The sequence below is a fragment of the Pleurodeles waltl genome, chromosome 4_1 (genome assembly GCF_031143425.1).
Source record: "Pleurodeles waltl isolate 20211129_DDA chromosome 4_1, aPleWal1.hap1.20221129, whole genome shotgun sequence".
NCBI classification, from domain to species: Eukaryota; Metazoa; Chordata; class Amphibia; order Caudata; family Salamandridae; genus Pleurodeles; species Pleurodeles waltl.
Genome location: NC_090442.1, coordinates 476784304 through 476804756, shown reverse-complemented (window position 1 = coordinate 476804756; position 20453 = coordinate 476784304). Strand labels below are relative to the sequence as shown.

Sequence of the window (20453 nt, the reverse complement as noted above, 5' to 3'; positions counted from 1 at the left end):
TGGGTCTCTGAGTGAGTGCGTGAGCCTGAGTGGGTCTGTGAGTGGATGCATGAAGTCTGAGAGGGTCTGTGAATGGGTGCATGAATGTCTGAGTGGATCTCTGAGTGGGTGCATGAGTATCTAAGTGGTTATGTGAGTGGGTGCATGAGTCTCTGAGTGGGTCTGTGAGTGGATGTGTGAGTATCTAAGTGGAGCGGTGGTATTCCCCAGGGCTTTTATCAGCTCCTTGAGTGGAGCCCAGGCGCCCCCTTCTTTATGTTCAGTTCTAATAAGCTTTATAAAACAGATTTAGTCATAAAAGTGTAAATACATAAAACAGAACAGTTACATAGACCATGGAAAAAACATTAAAATGAGTTGAAAATCATCTGAGGTCATATTGAGGCAACCAATTAAAATTGGTAAAAGAAAAGAATACAGTGTTTGTGGTAAAATAATAAAAAAAAACAGAAAAAGAAAAAAGAAAACCTGACAGAAGAAAAGAAACCACATGTGAGGATGAGTTATTAAAACAATTTAACTAAGAGATAGAACTCATAAGAGTACAGTTCAATACATTCTCAATTGCAGGTGATGAAGTGAAGTACAATCTTAAAACAGTTGATCTTTCTCTAATTATCCACATCCACCCCAAACATTTTGCAATGGCGCAGACATAAGTTAAATTTGGATCTTATCTTAAAATCCTAAATGCAGAAGAACTACAACGAGTTCCTACGAGCTTGCAAAGAGGTTGAATCCATACTTTACGGGGTGCATCGCATCTTAGACAGGCAAACAACACATGGCCGATAGTTTCTTTAGAGGTTTTACAAATAGGGCGAAAGTAGTTAGATATTAAATGACATTTGCTGGTAAAGGTCTTTAAAGGGAGGGTACCAACCCTGAATTGGAAGCAAAGCTTCCTATACAGTGTGACTGTAATGGCATCACAGTATGAGTCCAAAAACCAATTTGCTTAGAAATCCAAAAACTGCTCAGTAAGAGAAGAGTTAATAACAGAAGTAATGGTCAGTTGTCTAACCCAGAGACAATAGTGTCTCTTTAAAGCCACCACTGTGATGGGTTTGGCAGAATAAGGATTATCCCATAAACTCCAAAGAGCAATAGAAATAAGTAGTCTTTTGATCTGGCAAAGCCATAGGATTTTGTTAAATGTGTCTGCTTCAAGACATCCTTTAGCGCCAACCTATATGAAACTAATTCCTGTTGGGACCAAAGCCTTCTCCAGAACAATAGCGGCCGGAGCCTGGCCTTCTCTACAACTGAGTCCTTGCCAATGTCAAGCATCAGTGGGAGAAGATGGGTGCTGGCTGGAAGATGAGTCAGACTTCTTAGGAAATTTTGCCAGGAAAGTTCAATCTGAGAAGACCCACAATTCTAACCCATAAAGTGCTGAACTTAATGCTTAATGTCATATAATGGTAAGACCGAGGCAATGGCTTTCGAATTAGAGGAGCTATCCTTTTTAATATGTGTTAGAAATGGGGTCTTTGGTTGACAGTCAGGTTACCCCCTGTTCAAACAAGGATCCTCACTCTACTCAGGGTAAAAGAGAATCACCCTCAGCTAACCTCTGCTTATCCCCTTGGTAGAGCAGTAGGCTTAACTTCAGAGTGCTAGGTGTAAAGTATTTGTACCAACACACACAGTAACTTAATGAAAACACTACAAAATGACACCACACCAGCTTAGAAAAATAGGAAATATTTATCTAAACAAAACAAGACCAAAATGACAAACATCTACAATACAGTAGTCAAGTTATCAATAAAAATGCAAAAAGGGTCTTTAAGCAGTTTTAAACACACACTAGCGCTCCACAAAGAACAGTCACAGGCAGGGGAGCACTTCTCCTCAGTTCTTCAGCTCTTCTCCAGGCAGAGGTTCCTCTTGATGTCCAGAAGTTATCTAAAGTCTGTGGTTTTGGGTGCCCTTCTTATACCCAATTTCTCCTTTGAAGTAGGCCTACTTCAAAAGTAAAGTCTCTTTTGAATGTGAAATCCTGCCTTGCCCAGGCCAGGCCCCAGACACTCACCAAGGGGTTGGAGACTTCACTGTGTGAGGGCAGGCACAGCCCTTTCAGGTGTGAGTGACCACTCCTCCCCTCCCTCCTAGCACAGATGGCTCATCAGCATATGCAGGCTACACCCCAGCTCCCTTTGTGTCACTGTCTAGTGTGAGGTGCAACCAGCCCAACTGTCAAACTGACCCAGACAGGGAATCCACAAACAGGCAGAGTCACAGAAATGGTATAAGCAATAAAATGCTCACTTTCGAAAAGTGGCATTTTCAAACACACAATCTTAAAATCAACTGTACTAAAAGATGTATTTTTAAATTGTGAGCTCAGAGACCCCAAACTCCACGTCCATCCGCTCCCAAAGGGAATCAACACTTTAATCAGATTTAAAGGTAGCCTCCATGTCAACCTATGAGAGGGACAGACCTTGCAACAGTGAAAAACGAATTTATCAATATTTCACTGTCAGGACATATAAACCACATTACTATGTGGCCTACCTTAACCATACACTGCACCCTGCCCTTGAGGCTACCTAGGGACTACCTTAGGGGTGTCTGCCATGTAAGAAAAGGGAAGTGTTGGACCTGTCCCTTTTACAGGGTCATTCCCCAGACTTTTTGCTTTTTGCCTCCTTATTTTTCTGACCTTTGTTGGCTGACGTTTTGACTCTGAGCACTTTTTCACTGCTAACCAGTGCTAAAGTGCATGTGCTCTCTCTTAAAAATGTGATATAATTGGATTATACATGATTGGCATATTTAATTTACCTATAAGTCCCTTGTAAAGTGGTATCCCTATACCCAGGGCCTGTCAATTAAATGCTACTAGTGGGCCTGCAGCGCTTCTTGCGCCACCCACTGAAGTAGCCTGTTGGACCCGAGCCTGTGTGCACAGTTTTCTGCCACAGGGACCTGACATCTAAATTTACTTGCCAGGCCTAGAACTCCTCTTTTACTACATGTAAGTCACTCCTAAGGTACGCACTAGCTAGCCCTTTGGGCAGGGTGCCATGTATGTAGAAGGAAGGACGTGTGCCATGTTGCGTGGCCTGTCCTGGTAGTGACAAACAGCCTAACTTGGTGTCTCACTGCTGTGAATGCTGCCTCCTCATAGGATTGCATTAGAGATGCCCTGCCTTATGTGTAAGGGGTATTGTCTGATTTATGAGGGGTAGCGTAGGCATGTTTTGTATGGTTGTGATAGTGGAGAGAAATGCTGCTTACTGGTGTAGGTGTATTTTTTATTACTATCACAGAAATACCACTTCTAGAAAGTGCGCATTTATCTGTGCTTATGACTTTGGTGTTTTACAGCTGTCTCCAATCAACGTCTGGGCAGACTGACAGTTGGGGCTGTGCATACTTCTCAGACAGCCTGAACATAGGGAGGGTGGAGGTGACACAGAGGTGCATCTACATATTGTAAAGCCTTCCTGGGCTGAGAGAAGGGAGAGGCGGGGCACACCTGAATTTGTAAAGACTGTGCCCTGGCCTCACATAATAGGGTCATTAACCCCCCACTGATGTTTGGAGCCTGTACTGAAAGGAGAGAGGAGGCACTCCTAGAACCAGTTGTAACTGGCTGGAACCTCCTCTCCCTACCATTGAAAAACACTGTAAGAACTGACTATAAGTACAGGGGAATTTTCCTCACAATTTGAACACTCTTGGAATTTGAAACTGGACACAGAACGCTGATGAATGGACTCACCAGAAAACCACCTTGGACTGCTGCTGCTGTGCTGACTTGTGACCTGCCTGGTCACTAGTAGGAACTGCCACCATCTGCACCCCTTGTGCTGGCCTGTAGCTGGGCCCACCAGCCCTGTGCTTTTCCTTGTTATTTTGCTGTTCCCAGGGGCAGGGTGCTGTGGCCCTGACCCCTGCACCGATCTTGACAGCTTTTTGTCTTAGCGCTTTGGAAAAGTCCCCCCCCCCTAAAAATTGCTGCAGAAGATCACCGCCGCAGCCCGGGTCTCAAAGATCACTGTAGCGCCTGAAACGCGCTGTATCTCTGCCCCCAGAAATCACTGTTGCAGCCCAGGTTGCTAGGCTCTACTCAGCGTGAGATCCGCGCTACTCCAAGTGCCCCCGGGGCACGAAGATACTTCAACTGGAGCCGGTGCGCTCCTAGCGGCGCCCGCAGGGCACAGTCTGCTCCCAGGAGTGCCCCCAGGGCACCAGCTGCCTCCTCTCTCCCTGGAAGCGTCCCGGCGGCCGGGACCAGCTCCCAAACACTCGTGCATCGCTTCAGGTGCATGCGAGTGCCTCCTCAGGCCCCCGGAGGGGTCCGAGCTCCCCCAGAAACAACCTGCAGGATGCAGGGAAGGCGCGGGGAGCGCCCCTTCTCTGGGCCCTGCCCAAGGAGCAGGACGCTCCTGAAATTTTGTAGTTTCCCTCCACGCCGGCATCGGGAAGGGAGACCTCGCCGGAGGTCCCTTCCCGTTTTTCACCACACAATTGTTGCTGGGCCAAGCCCGGCCCCCACCCCACGGACAGGGTGTGAGGAGGCCGAGGCAGGCCCCCCGTTTGCGCACAGGAGCGCCGGGGGCCCCCATGCTTGACTTTAGGCACTGGTAGTGCTTCTTCAACCAGAGAACAGATACTCTTTAGGAAATCTAGGCTCTAGGAGCCTAATACAGACTTACAGAGGTTTCCTATTTACTACCTGTTTACTGGTTATACATATATGTGCTAATAATGTCTAGCTGATATGTATTTATATGACTTGTGGTATATTCTCTAATGTTCCTTTTATGGGTATTTAGGAATTGTTCATGACAAGTGCATATACCTTTTACTATAATTCCTGACTACTACTTATGTTGCAGAATCCTGAGTACTTACGTGTTCTAATGTGACAACTGCATATTCCTGCAGAATATTAGTAACTTGTGTACCATTCTAACAACTGCTAAGGTAGCAGGGTATTATTCACGTGTAATGTTGGTCTAATTATGTTTGGTGCAATACAGATTATTTTTACATAGCTCAGTGTTGTGTTTACTTTGTGGTGTACATTTTGCGTCACGTGTGTTGTGCAAACGCTTTACACATTGCCTCCAGGTTAAGCCTGACTGCTCGTGCCAAGCTACCAAGGGGGTGAGCAGGGGTTATCTTGGACGTGTAACTCCCTAGCCCTGACTAGAGTGGGTAGGTTCTGCCTGGCTGAGGTGCATACCCCACAACACACATGACACAAGAAATACACTACAAAGGGAACACAACACCTGGTTATATATAAAAATAAACTGTACTGTACACAACAGCATTAGCCCAAACATAACATGTCAGTAATACCCTGCTACCCAAGCAGTTGTCAGAACATTATATAATACTGTTACTCTGCAGGTTAATTGTTATTCTGCAACATAAGCAGTAGTCAGGAAACATAATATAAAAATGCCCATGTCATAAGAAGCACACTATCATAGCCGCCTAAGCCTCAGTACAGATGCACGCAAGTTGAAAACTTCCGCAAGAGAACCATGTCAGAGTGCACATATCATCATGAAACGTAATACATCCAGCCCGGGAGCTTCGGTGCTCCTACCTTCGTAAATGCAGTGTAGACAAGGCTCGGCAGGGACGGGCCCTCCGATGGGGATTCCCTCTCCTGTTCTGCCAGCCGTTCCGACAGTGCCCTTGAAGAATGATGTCCCGGAGAGGAGAGGGGGTCAAAGGCTGTAGGGTGCCCGTCCTTTGGCGTGCCTACAGCGAGAGAATGCAGTCCAGGTCAATGAGGAGACCTCTCAGGGTCTTCGCCAGACAGGGCCCAGCTTCGCCTGCAGACTGTCACCTCCAGTAGAAGCGGCCACTCGCGGGGGTGTTGTGATCCTCCTAGATCGGGGTAAGAGCCCTCTGAGACTCCAAAGGGGGGCACGGCAACTCACCTGGCCAGATGGAGCCCTCCAACAGTGTGTCCTCCAATGAGGGACTTGCTCGTAGTTTTACCTGGGCTGTGGCGGTGACTTTGAAGAAAGAGTAGATGCCAGCTGGTGTCACAGGGGCACCTCTCAGGATGCCGCAACTCCAGGGGCACCACCAGGAGCGCACCGGCTCCAACCTTCGTTGTTATTGTGCCCCAAGGGCACGTGGAGGTGAGCGGACAAGAGATGTTGAGGGATCCCACGTTGCGGTGATTGCTTCCCTTTACAACCCTGGTGGAGCGCTCGTAAGGCGCCCTGGCCACAGCAGGCGTCACGCTCCTCCCGCATCCCAGAATAAGCAGAGCAGTGTTCTCAGGCCCATAACAGATCCACAGATAAGGCATTCTCCAGGTGTGGTGGCAAGGGGAGAACACCACTCACCAGGCGCTTGGGTAAATAACGAGGAGTGCTCTTTGGGGGTTGGAGACCCAGTTACAGAGGACAGGGGCCACAGCACCCAGCCTCTGGTGGACACAAGAGGACACAGGGTGGCAGGGCCCAGCAGCAGGTCAGCACAAGGGGGATCCAGTAAGTGGCAGTTCCTTATAGTGACCCTGCAGATCACAGGTCCAAGACGGTTCCTCGTGAGTCCCTCCGTCAGCATTCTGAATCCGGTTCCAGGTATGTTTCTTGTGTGGCTTTATGGGGATAAATCCCCTGTACTGATACTCAGTTTTGCAAAACATTTTCAATGCGGAGGAGAGGAGGTTTCAACCAGTTACAGCTGGTTCTAGGAGTAGCCCCTCTCTCCACCAGCACAGACTCCAAACATTAGTTGAGGGTAAACAAGCCCTTTGCGTGAGGCCAGGGCACAGCCTTTACAGGTGCAAGTGTGCCCCACCTTCCCTTCTCTCAGCCCAGGAAGACCATTTAATATTTAGATGCCCCTCTGTGACACCTCCACCCTCCCTGTGTACAGGCTGTCTGAGAAGTATGCACAAAGCCCAACTGTCACTCTTGCCCAGACGTGGATTGGAGTCAAGCTGCAAAACACCAGAGTCATAAGCTCAGAGAAATGCTCACTTTCTAGAAGTGGCATTTCTGTAATGATAATAAGAAATCCACCTACACCAGTAAGCAGCATTTCTCACTACAATTACAACCATACCAAACATGCCTACGCTACCCCTCATAAATCAGACAATGCCCACTAGACATAAGGCAGGGCATTTCTAATGCAAACCTATGAGAAGGCAGCACTCACAGCAGTGAGAAACCAAATAGGCTGTTTATCACTACCAGGACAGGCCACGCTACTAGGCACATTTCCTGCCTTCTACATACATAGCACCCTGCCCATAGGGGTAGCTAGGGCCTACCTTAGGGGTGACTTACATATAGTAAACGGGGAGTTCTGGGCCTGGCAAGTAGATTTAGATGCCATGTCCCTGTGGCAGAAAACTGCGCACACAGGTCCTGCGCTAGCAGGCCTGAGACAGGTTTGAAAGGCTACTTCTGTGGGTGGCGCAAGCAGCGCTGCAGGCCCACTAGCAGCATTTAATTTACAGGCCCTGGGTATAGAGATACCACTGTACAAGGGACTTACAGGTAAATTAAATGTGCCAATCAGGTCTAAGCCAATCAGACCAGGTTTAAAAGGTAGAGCACATGCAATTTAGCACTGATTGGCAGTGATAAAGTGACCAGAGTCATAACATCAGCCAAAAAGGATCGAAAAACTAGGAGGAGAAGGTAAAAAGTTTGGGGAATGACCCTGTAGAAAGGGCCAAGTCCAACAATCAGCAAACAATAAAATCGGAGTTTTAATACCAGTCAAATACGGTGCATCAGTAGGAAAACTTGAAAGATGCTGCACTATATAAAAAAATAGCGAATATAAGGTGGGGGCCATCATACAACCTTGGCAAACCCCTTTAAGGATGGAAACGTGCTCTGTTAATTGTCCCGGTTGCCCCAATGGACCTGGGCATATTTATCCCTATGCATGCGGATAAGAATGGTCAAGAGGGTCAATGGCATGCCAACCCTAGGGAGGACATGCCACAATTTCTTACGAGGGCCCAGGCCACAATTTCTTGTGAGGGACCACCTTTATAAAGCACTTCCTTTTTATAAAAACTAAGTATGCCTCTGGGACCTGGCTCATCCAGGGGCAAAATTAAAAGCAAGAGAAGGAGACCGCTTTTTTTTTTTTTTATTCACTGTGAAATGTATGAATATTAGCAAATTTTGCTTTGAATTTTTTAAAACAATGTTTTTTCCCCCTAATAGGGACTCAAGGGGACCCCTGCACAAAGGATAGGGGGTTAGGGTAAACGTACCCTTTTTTCTTTTTTTAATTTGTTTTTGAGACTCTGCTGAAGCTGAGTCTGAAAATGGCTGCCAACAATCCATGGGTGAAGTGTTTGCAGCCAATCAGATCTCTGCACGAGATCAGCAGTATTTGCAAAATCGTTGCAACCCTCGATATACAAATTTGGATGTCCTTTAATTTCTTCTTAACTATTGGATGGATTTAGACCACATAACAACAAGCATAATCTGCTAACCAAAAGTTACCTTTTTGCAAAATTTGATGTAATTTCTTCAAGCGGTTCAGATTGCAGGTGTGTCTAAAGTGTCTTTGGGAATTAACATGGGAAATACAGCTTGTTTTTTACCCCCCTTTTTCTCAGCCCCTGCTTGATGGATCACCCCAAAACATTCCATACACAACAAGACTCAGGCCCTCATCCTGACCTTGGCGGGCGGCGGAGGCCGCCCGCCAAAGTCCCGCCGTCAGGTTACCGTTCCGTGGTCGAAAGACCGCGGCGGTAATTCTGACATTCCCGCTGGGCTGGCGGGCGGCCGCCCGCCAGCCCAGCGGGAAAGAGGCTTCCACGATGAAGCCGGCTCGGAATCGAGCCGGCGGAGTGGAAGCTGTGCGACGGGTGCAGTTGCACCCGTCGCGTATTTCACTGTCTGCGCAGCAGACAGTGAAATACATTTAGGGGCCCTCTTACGGGGGCCCCTGCAGTGCCCATGCCAGTGGCATGGGCTCTGCAGGGGCCCCCAGGGGCCCCGCGACCCCCCCTACCGCCATCCAGTTCCCGGCGGGCGGACCGCCGGGAACTGGATGGCGGTAGAGGGGGGTCGGAATACCCTCGGCGGCGCAGCAAGCTGCGCCGCCTTGGAGGATTCCAAGGGGCAGCGGAAAACCGGCGGGAGACCGCCGGTTTTCCTGCACTGACCGCGGCCAAAGCGCCGCGGTCAGAATGCCCTGCGGGGCACCGCCGGTCTGTCGGCGGTGCTCCCGCCGACCCTGGCCCCGGCGGTCTAAGACCGCCGGGGTTAGAATCACCCCCTCAATCTTTTTGGAAACAATTGTGAAGATTCGTCAAACTGAGCCAAAGATATAGTCAACTCAAAAACATTTTTTAATGGAAACTAAGTCTTAACTATGAACTGGCCACTGCCGGTAGGTGATCAATATATATATTCATATATGTAATTAGCATTGCATGGCAAGGGCATGAGTTATAGTTCCCTTAGGGTATGAGTTATAGCGATTGCACTGAATGGCATTCACAATGCCCAAGATCACTAAGAGTCTTTTGCATCCCCTATGAAGAGTGATCATAGTATGCAGCTTACCACTGGAGTGGCATATGTCTGTCACTCAGATCATGCATTCATGGCTGCCACACTCCAATGTGGATGCTCATTGACCAAAAGGTGCACTTCCTCTTTACGTAATAAAGCATAGAACATGGACATACATTGACTTTCTTCACATGTAACCTACATCACTTCACTTTTATGCTCTTCACAAATCTCAAAGATTACCCTTTTTTACTCTATAGAGACCCATACAGAGACTTCAGCTCCATAAATTAACCTCTCAGTGCAGTGCAGTGTGTAGACATCCATCTAGACCATTTATAGGAGCACTCTTTTTCCCCATCTCTTCAAAGTTCTGTGTAGTCAACTGAAAGGTTTAAGGAAACTAGTATGTACAAAAATCCTATGTTAGTTTAAATCATAAGTGTTTAGATTCTGAGGCTAGTGACAAGCTGTTCCTCAAGGAGTGGTCATGAATAGAAAATAACCTTCCTGTCTTTGACTGACAACAACCGATCAAGACTATAGGCCTGATTTAGAGTTTGGCGTAGGGGTTACTCCATCACAATGGTGATGAATATCCCATCCGTGGTAATGTAAATCCCATAGGATATAATGGGATTGACATTTCAGCGGACGGGCAATCCGTCACCATTGTGATGGAATAACCCATCTGTCAAACTCTAAATCAGGCCCTAAGATTCATCTGTCCAAAATATAATTCACAAAGCAGTCTGAACACAGATAGTTTGTCTTTAAATAATTATTTACTGGAGTCATAAACTGTGTAGCAAGAGAGCTACTTTAAAAAGCTCTTGCTTTAGAAAGGAAATCACACTAAGATGGAGAGAGACATGGCTGTACATTAGCAGTCTCATTGGCTGTCAGGACTTACCTGGGCATGGGCGACCAAAATCTTGTTGAGGTAAAAAGTGCTTGGACTTGGGTATCTCAATCAGGGTCTACTATCAGCCATGACAGATTAGGCTTACAGTGCCAAAATGCTAGCTGTCACAGCATTGCATAGAGTGTTCTGCAAACAGCTCCAGGTACTGCTTTTTTTCTGGTAAGGATCACACGGCTGAAGAGCACCTTATTCTGTCATCACCTAGCTTTAGCTTACATGTTGTTGTACATTTGATTTTTCACAATTAAGTATAATATGCATGAAATACCCCATATTGCTATATTGTTTATAGGAAGATTGATTTCATTGAACCACAATGCAATTATTTTTTGTGTGAACAAATTATAAATCAAATTCATTGCAATGACACCTGTTCTCAGTTCATAAAACAATGGTAGCATTTATGTACGTACTACTGACTATTAAAGTAAATGCAGTAATTGAAAAGCACCTTTAGGGATGAGAAACGGCATTGCTCCTAATATACGTTAGTTTGAGACATGTATATGTATGGTTTCCTTTGTTAAATCAGTACCTTTGTAAGTGCTGCAATCCTCTGAGCCAGCTCTGCTTCAACTTCTGGCAAGGTCTCGGCCTTTCGCATCGTCTGCTGCAGCTTCTGCTCGGCTACCTCCAGGCGCTCCTGCAACTGCCGGTTCTTCTCCTCCATCTAAAAATGCACAGCAGAGAAAAGAGCAACATGTCACACACGAAAGGCACCGGGGCAGGGCCGAGATCTTACAGAGCCTTGTGTCTACGTCTTGTCCTTCTTGCACTTACATAATTATTCTCAACAGGGCAGTGCTTTATCTGTAAAATAATAAGTGCCGGCGCCCACACAATTTCTCACTAGCCTGCGGCTGAAGATGCCAAAGACTGAGTTGCTGAACACCAAGGCTGCCTGGCCTTTATTCCATCTCATGCCTCTTATACCCGTCACCATACACTCCATGCCCCTCTATCTCATTAGTGTATGTTTTTCTTCATCCCCGCTATCTCCCTTTATCACTGTTTGTCTGTCAGTCGAATGTTGAGAAAATAAGTTCTTGTTACCAAAGAACAGTGCCGGTGTACCCCACCTGGAACTGTAAACTTTATTTAGGAAATAACTGCATTGTACTAATGAAACATCATCCTCCAGCTAACATAGCAATTATAGGCCTCATACTTCATTTTGCTCGTGGCCTCCGCTATCAATGTTCTGTAGCAAGGGGCAAAGTGATATTTTCGTGTCTCGGTAAAATAATGTTTGAATGTGTTTTCGCAGGCAAGACAACAACTAAAATGTTTCAGCAGAAATGTGTTTCAAGATTCACCAAACATTCTGAGCAGAAACTCACAAAAGGTAGCTATACTAGTTTTGGCACATGTGGTGCCTGTGAGAAGCTCAGCGTTGTAGAATAATGAGACTTTCAAATGCATTTTCTTGTAACTGTTTTACTAAATTTAATTTTGATTGGTTTACTCTGTGGCGATTGTGTCCAACTGTACTGAATGAATGAAATCCCTTGTCCATAACCTTATAAAAGTACGATGTTCTGAGTGAGTTATGGGGCCCTTCCTTACTGACCAAAGGAGTCAAATTCATGCCAGGTTGGCCTCTCATTATTTACTCTATAGTTTGCTGACCTGATTTTTATTTAGTTCTTTGATAGCTTCTGTACCCTAACTGAGCTTTGGACTCTGATTTATTGATTTGATGATTTCTACTATAGTGCTTGACTTCTATACGACTAACAATCGGAAAATACACCTTTAAGGTTTAAACCTTCCCTGCCTGTCACTCATGTAGGACCAACAGGGTTCTACTTACCTGAACTGAAACTGTCACTTAGAGTGCTTTACAAACAAACAAGTCCAGCAAGGAGAACTAAAATCTGCTAAGGAATTAACACTGTCCCCGAACTATCAGTCGTGCTACAGAACTAGAGGGAGCACAATATCACAACCACCAGCTCAAATCAAGCACTTAACAGGGAAAGCATAGTGAATGTTGTATAGATTAACTTTGTAGAATGACAATGTACCAATTTACACAACAAGTTTAATAGACTTTTCACGATCAGCATTGTGTGAACTTCTGCTTTTAGCATTGTATTGTTGTCCTGATAATCTGAATAAGGCAAATCTACGAAAATACAGAACTGCCACTGAAAAAGTGCAGATATCAAAACCTAGGACTGTTTTCCTGTCATCATCGTCAATACTTTATTTGGCTACTTTTTAAGCCTTAAAAGTCACAAAATACATAATAGATTTTTTTTAAACAAAATATAATACAAGACACATCTAAAAAGAACTTCATGACACAGAAAGCATTAAAACAGCAAGATTCACACTTCATACAAAATGTGCTGTACAAAAGGCCATGAAAATTACAACAATCCTTAATATCTGGAACGTAGCTTCAGGGCACTTAATACAAAATTAAAAAAAGCGAGGACGGCCCTCTGATCGTCCAGCTGAAGGAGAAAAGCAAAAGCAGCAGCGTGGGACTTGTATCCTACTGCACGTAGAACAGGGCACAAAAACTGCCGTCTTTGTGGCGTATAAAAAGTGCAGAACCATACAAAACGCGACGTGCTTTGTGCTGCTGGCAACTGGCAATGACAGTAAGGAAGAGAAGGGAACCAAGTTCCTTTTTGAGGGAAAGCCACAAGGAAACGTATAATCTTAAATCGAAACTGTGTCAATAAAAATGTGTGCTTTTTCATTAGCAATGAGCTGCAAATAAAGTGCAGGTGCAATAAAAGATCATAAGCGCCTCCGACAGGCGAATGCCCCTGTCCGAGTAAAGCAGCCACTGCCAATGGAATGTTAAAAAAAGATCTTTAATCTGTCTAGGAGAAATAGTAGCTACTCTTTCTGTCTCATTATAGAATGCAAGGATACCTAATCTGTCAAAATGTATCTTAATATATTTAAACCAATGGACATATTTGTTCTTATCAAGGGTCATACAGTCACTGATTATAATCCGACAAAGCTGCACCTCAGAGTTTGTCCAGATCATATGCCAAAGCATCAAAGGCTGCAGCCCAATGTAGTCTCCCAGAGTGGAGAGCCCAACCACTTCTCAGCAAAAAGTGTCTGGAGTTGACTGCGGGACTGCTAGCAACCTTCTCAAGAACTTATTTTCAAATATTTGAAGAGTTCTGCTGTCCAGGTAGCCCGATACCCCTGCCCCATAATTGACCACCGGAATGCATTTACTTTTAAAATACAAATAATTTATCTTGTTGGCTTGTGGCCTAGCCACTTAGAAAATCTAAAGAGACCATATATAGTTCGCTGAAATTGCACTGGTCTCACATTAATTAAAATGTCCAGGTAAGGTCTGCATCGAACGGGATCCTCAAAATGAGGAGTTTTCAAAATGTCCTCATCATTAAGTTTAAACTTTTTTGCTTTTGCAAACTTTGGGCCACATTTCATAACAAAGGACTTAGAATGATTAACCTTATGACCCAATGAGTCCATAAAAATATTAAAAGCATCTAAAAAAAAAAGCTGGAGGGCATTAGCTGTTCAAGCAATAAGGACGGCATCATTCACATAAAGCACTTGTACCCATTTTGGGACTATATACTTCCGGCCTAATCAGATGGTCCCCGAAAGAGTTAATGTACATTAAAAATAAAAAGGGGGTCAAAACACAGGCCTGCCTAGCCCCCCTATAACCAATGGGAACTCATTGGTAAGGTCCTCTCTTATACAATAACGTACTCTGACAGCTGGCTGGTCGTGAAGCCTGCTAAGAAGGGAAACAATGGCACTATCAATCCCCAGGTTCAATAGTCCCCACCAATCCTCATAATAGTCCATAACTCAACACGATCAACTGTATCAAAAGCACTTGTAAGGTTCATAAATGGAAGATGGACAGAACCTTTCTTAGCCTTAGTATACCTTTGAATAATAAGGGAAAGATTAAGTGACTGTTCCACCGTCCCCAGGCCAGAATGGAAACCAAACCGAACTGTAGAACTGAAAGTCGCTGCGTCTCTATTGCCCAGGTTTCCAATTTGGACAGTATAACTCTACCCAGGATCTTTACTGTACTGTCCAAAAGGGAAATAGCGAAATACCAATGGGGGGAGCTCTGGTTACCTCATTAAAAAATATATTTACAATAATGTCCTCCTTCTAAGATTTAATTTGGCGTCCTAGTATTGTGCTCCTAAATACTTTTGTTAATAGAGGAGCCCAGAGATGCAGGGACAATTTAAAAACACCCACAGGGACTCTATCAGGTCCAGGGTCCTTAGTTCAAAGACTGTTCTCAATAGCTAAGGTGACATCTTGAACTGTAATTGCATGATATAGTGCCTGAGTGGTAACTACATTGCAATAAAACACAGCATTAATAGCCCGGGATAGGAGACTGCTCCTCCGTTAGAAAAATAAGCCATCCAATCTTTGCTACTAATGACACTCCATTTTTGGGATAGCTTCAGCCCTAGGATTATGCGAATTCACCACCTTTCAAAAACTTCGAGAGTCTTTCTGCTCATTTGCAGATCTCATGTCCTCCCAGGCTTTTTCCCTTTACTCGACCTTCTGCTTTTGGGTAGCCTCTTTATAGGTTTCCTTGCCTGAACTATTGCCACCTGGACCCGAGGATGTTTCAATAGCTTGAGGGCTTTAGAGCAAGAACTATTGAACCATCTCAGGTCACACCCTCCCTTCTGAGCTACCTTGGTCAACTTACCAGCCATATAGCTGGTTAGCCTCGTAAAATCTGCTATAACTTCTGAGGGGCTAGAATCTTCACACAGGACAGAATCAAAATCTGTTTGATTGTGACATAGGAGATCTCTATGAAAAGCGACCTTATCTACCCTTTCCCACTTGATACTTAGGCCTTTATTAGAACTGTAATCCAAATGTGGATACAAAATATTTGAATAACAGGCAACTTATGTTCCAAGATAAGTGGGTTATGATCACTCAGACATGAAGCCCTTACTTCACTGGATCCGACTAATGATAATAATGACCTGGATATTAAAATGTGATCAATGAAAGAGTTTGATTTGGGTCCCATAAAAGTGGGGGGTTTTACCAAGCTCAAGCTTGAATGATCCAAAAGTAGCATCAAATTATGCGAGAACATTATCCTGTTCAAAGAATCACCATATGATGTATGTTTGAAGTGAACAAAAGTACAATCAAATTTGTCATAGATATCACAAATATGAGTGTCACCAAAGGCACATAAATCAATTTCTTCCTCTTGTTTTTATCTTTTGTCATCATAAACTGGTTACAGTATTTAATTTTAAATGGCAAATATGATTTACCACTAAAAAATATTAGACTAATTCTGACCCACTACTTGATTTCATGCAGAACTTTCTAGACTTGGATTAAGGAAAGTAATTGATTATTAGCCCTGGACCAAAAAATGTTTATTATTGGAGAATGTTTCCTACCATAAAGTATCAACATTCAGGCATGAAACAGGCAGAAGCAGATGACTATGTCAATGATGGTCCTCGGGGGTCACAACATGCAAATGATCCCATTCATGTCCACTGTTGTAATGCTTGCTTTTAAGGATTTGTATGATATCATATTGTTTGAAGAAACTTTGGCAGCCTTTAATTTATTTTGCAACAGCTTTGAATGCTATTCTATCCCTGCCATTGCATCTAGCTTAGGGTAGGCTAAGAAAGGTTTGGATACATGGTTTAAATTAGCATTGAAATTTGTGACTATGGTTCTCAGTGCCAGTAGATCTGCATGTTCTGTGTAACATTCACAGTGGAATTCTGTTTAACTCATTTTTATAGTTATGTTTTTTCTTATTCTAACATTAAGAATGATCAATTTCTGTTTAATTTTGTGGATAAATTGTTTAAACCAAATTGTTTGTCTTCTAACAGGCTACATCTCAAGCTCTGTGGGGATTTTAATGTTTAGATCACTATTTACGATCAGTAGAGGCCTCACTTTATTGATGGCTCACATTTGGACCTTTGCGATTCCAACGGTCTCTAACTTCTTGATTTAATAAGTGAGTGAGATTTGATTCCCATTCATGGCTGGGCTGGCAGACGCCTCATTCCCACATATTGTGGATGCGGTTGCTCCTCATTAATTAATTTGATTTTTTTCCCCAGCATTTTCTAATCCATTTATCATCCTCTGAGATTTCGGAAAAAAAACTTTAGTAACCACAGTAGAATGACTGCACTGCAGTATCTTTCACACCAGTATCCAATGTCCGCAGAATGGTGCATGCTAATTAACAGTTTCCTCCCCTGATGGTCCCAGGCTGGTCTAGAGACTTGATGATCCTGCAGGTTTAATAAAGTCCCTAGTTCAAAGTTATTATGAACTGAACCTAATCTGCTTAAATTCAGGAAGGCACTGAAAAACAGGTAATCTATCTCTCTGGTGCGGTATTTCTATGCAGTTTTACTCACATTTTTACCCTATTGTATTGAGATATCATTTATTGGGGTGAATGGGCTTTATAAATGAACAACTAAATGGATAGATAGATAGATAGATAGATAGATAGATAGATAGATAGATAGATAGATAGATAGATAGATAGATAGATAGATTTGACTTCCCAAGATGTGTCAAGGACTCTACTTCATTTTTGAGGGTATCATGGGTCACAATGTATTATGAAAGACCTACTCATGCAAATGCTTGTCATTTTCCATCAGGAATAACAATGCAGGTGCCACATCTCTATGCAGTAAATGATTGTAAACAGAAGTGTGTACAAAAATGCACCCTTCTCTTATAGAACAGCAACATTTTTAGGGAATTGTTAAATAGTCAAAAATGTTGCAGTGCCTAGCGGGATGTACAGTGTTTCTTCAGTCAATACATAATAATGCATATATGGCAGAGAAAGGGGCCTTGTGATAGAGAAGGGGCACAAGTTTCAGAGAACAGTGTTATAGCAGGTCCTTTGTTCTTTTTTTTTTTAACATTCATATTAGTTTTTATGAGCACATATCCTTCACATCACAAAAGAATAACAGAGCTTTAAAGCTTTGTACAATGACATTTTAGTACAGAATCTCCTAGTGTATGAGAGGGTAGAACATTATGGGGAAAGAAATGCAGGAAAATCATAAAGTCATACAATACTGCGCTACAGATCACAATATAAATCATTAAGTCTACTCCAGATACTATCAAATGTAACCACAAAATACTTTAAGTCCTATTAAGAAAACTCAGTGCACATCATAGACATATTTCCTGAGCTTAGTTTAAAACAGAGTTTAGCTGAACCTTCTCAGAGATGACGTTCTGTACATAGCATGACACAATACTCAATGCCCAATTGAGGCATTTAAAAAACTTGATATTGTCTTGTAAACATTTCCAGGCAATTTACTTTCTGGAGAACTATATTTTCTCTCTGCAGAGCTGCAGGTCTGTTGAATTAGCTCACCGTTTGCATGTACTACACTTAAAAGGATTCATCTGTATAGTGCATAATCCCAGCTATTATGGGACTGGTGTGGCCTACAGCAGGTCAGCTACTTGCTTCGGAAAGGAGTGCTGTGAACAGGAGCCTGTGGCAGTTGCAAGAAGGTGAGAATACCTAAAAAACATTAAAACAGTGGAGGGAAGTTGAGAATCCATGGCAGCCTATTATAGCAGAATGGAAACACCAACAGGGCATCTTGAAGTAGAGGGAAGAAGAATTGGATATGGAATTGAGTTTTCTTGAGGTTCTCTTTTAAATAGGCAATCTATTATTCTCTGAGAGTCATTAGGAAGAATGAAGAACCTTTTTTAAGGTTGATTAAATATACCCTTACACAGTGTGAGGGATTTATAATTAAGAAAATTATATGTTAATTCACCTTTAAGGTGGTGGTGAAATGAAGTTTGACTATTGCTACTTTTGAATATTAGTGGGAAGTGTGTATTTATTTCATTAAATCGTTTTGTAAGAGATATTTCTGAAGATTAAATAGTCTCTGTTCATGTTGGAAATTATCCTTTCTGCAGGGTTGTCCCCCGACAGTTTTGCCTCTCTCCTCCTATTTTTCTGACCCTCTTTTTGTTGGCTTTAGGACCCTGGGCACTTTACCACTGCTAATCAGTGCTAAAGTGCATGTGCTCTCTCTCCCCTAAAACTTGGTATGATTGGCTTACACCTGTTTGACATATTTAATTTACCTGTAAGTCCCTTGTAAAGTGGTATACCATATACCCAGTTCCTGTAAATTAAATGGTACTAGTGGGTCTGCAGCGCTGATTGCACCACCCACAGAAGTAGCATTTCAAACTTGGCTCAGGCCTGTCACTGCAGTGCCTGCATATGCAGTTTACTGCCATATTGACTTGGCAATCCAACTACTTGCCAAGGCCTAAACTCCCTTTTTATTACACCTGCCACCCCTTAGGTAGGCCCTAGATAGCCCTATGGGCAGGGTGCTGTGTATGTAAAAGGTCAAACATGCACTTAAATGTTTTAGATATCCTAGTAGTGACAAACAGCCTGTCTTGTTTTTCACTGCTGTGAGGGCTGCTCCTCTCATAGGTCAGCATTGGGAATTCCCATATATAAATCTAAGTGGTAATTTCCTATCTGAGAGGAGTAGCAAAGGCATGTTTGCTATGTTTGGAATGGTAGTGAGAAATCCTGCTTTCTGGTGTAGTTGGATTTTACATTACTATTTTAGAAATACCCCTTTTAGAAAGTGTGCAGCCTGACTCCATTCCACATCTGGAGCATAGTGACAGCTCCAACTGGTGCATATTTTCCTGACCGCCACAATACAGGATTGGCTTTGTGTGACAGAAGAGGCATCTGCATACTGATAGTCATCCTGGGCTGGGGAGAGGGAGGGTCATTTACGCCTTACATGTCAATAGGCTATGTCCTGCCCTCACACCATGGGCTGACTGCCTTCTACTGATGTCTAGAGGCAGGGCTGATTTGGAACGGGGCTGTGTTTCACTTGAAGGAGTTCCTTTGAAGTCACCTCTTGAACAAAGACATTTTGGAGCGTAAGTACAGGGGCTCTGACGCCACGATTTTACAGCATTTTTCAAACTGGAACTTAACATCTGTCAGAAGGACTGCAGAGCTGCCCAAAGGACTCAGCTGGAGTGTTCTTCTGTCCTTTCCTGCTGCTTCCTATGAATTTTTACATACCCATGTGTGGAGTCTCTTTTGTGGTGTATTTATTGTGTCACAGGTGTGGTGCGGAATCGGTTTACACATGACCTCTGGGTATAAGCCTGACTGCTCTGTGCCAAACTACTAGGGGGTGAACAAAGGTTATCTTTGGTGTGTAATTGACTTGCCCTGAATAAAGTGGTGGGTTCTGCCTGACTAATGTGCATACCCTAGTCAACCAGAAACCCCATTTCTAACAGTTCCCACATAATTAAATAGTATATCAATGTATTATGACATGCTTTTAGATATATCTTCAAATTATGCTGGAGTGACTAAAGTAACTGAGATATGGAATAAAATATGGAGAAAATATCCAGCTGAAAACAAGTATACTTTTATTAGTTTTTTTTACCTGAATTTGAGGAGACAGAATGAGCAGCTTTTGGTTGCAAATCTGGCAGGAATTGATATGATGAATCTGTTCTAGTTCATATGAATGTGAGTATGGAGTGTGTGAAAGTATAATATGAATAATTCTATAAAAAGAATTATAACTTTTGGAAATGAATATGTGAGGTTAACTCAAACGTTTGAAGTTAGGGTTTTGGTGTTTTTGTGAGTGGGTAACAGCATAATAGAGAATAATAACAATTATATTAAATGATTAGTGAAAGGATCATACCGACCCTATTTAAAATAAGAAAGTTACAGAAAAATAATGTTTGGGGTATATGGGAATTTGTTATTGGAGACTCTGTTGTTTGCGCCACCCTGTCCCCAATATTTGGAGTTCCACTTTGTATGAGGGTTATTAATTATAAAATATTAAACACAAACTGTAATTGACCACAAAAGTGCCTGGGACTTGTAAAATTGTACCTGTGGTTAGTCAGGACATCATCTGGAACAACGGGGTTGG

General features: G+C 43.3%; 1 protein-coding gene across 6 annotated transcripts in view; it reads right to left on the bottom strand.

The window, feature by feature from the left end:
• PPFIA2 (PTPRF interacting protein alpha 2) overlaps nt 1-20453 on the bottom strand; it is a 1804029-nt gene that overhangs the window by 562015 nt on the left and 1221561 nt on the right. For all 6 annotated transcript variants that reach the window (XM_069228760.1, XM_069228762.1, XM_069228763.1 and 3 more), the window contains one exon: nt 10958-11092. In XM_069228760.1, the coding sequence (XP_069084861.1) occupies nt 10958-11092 (135 nt within the window). The remainder of the gene's footprint in view (nt 1-10957; nt 11093-20453) is intronic.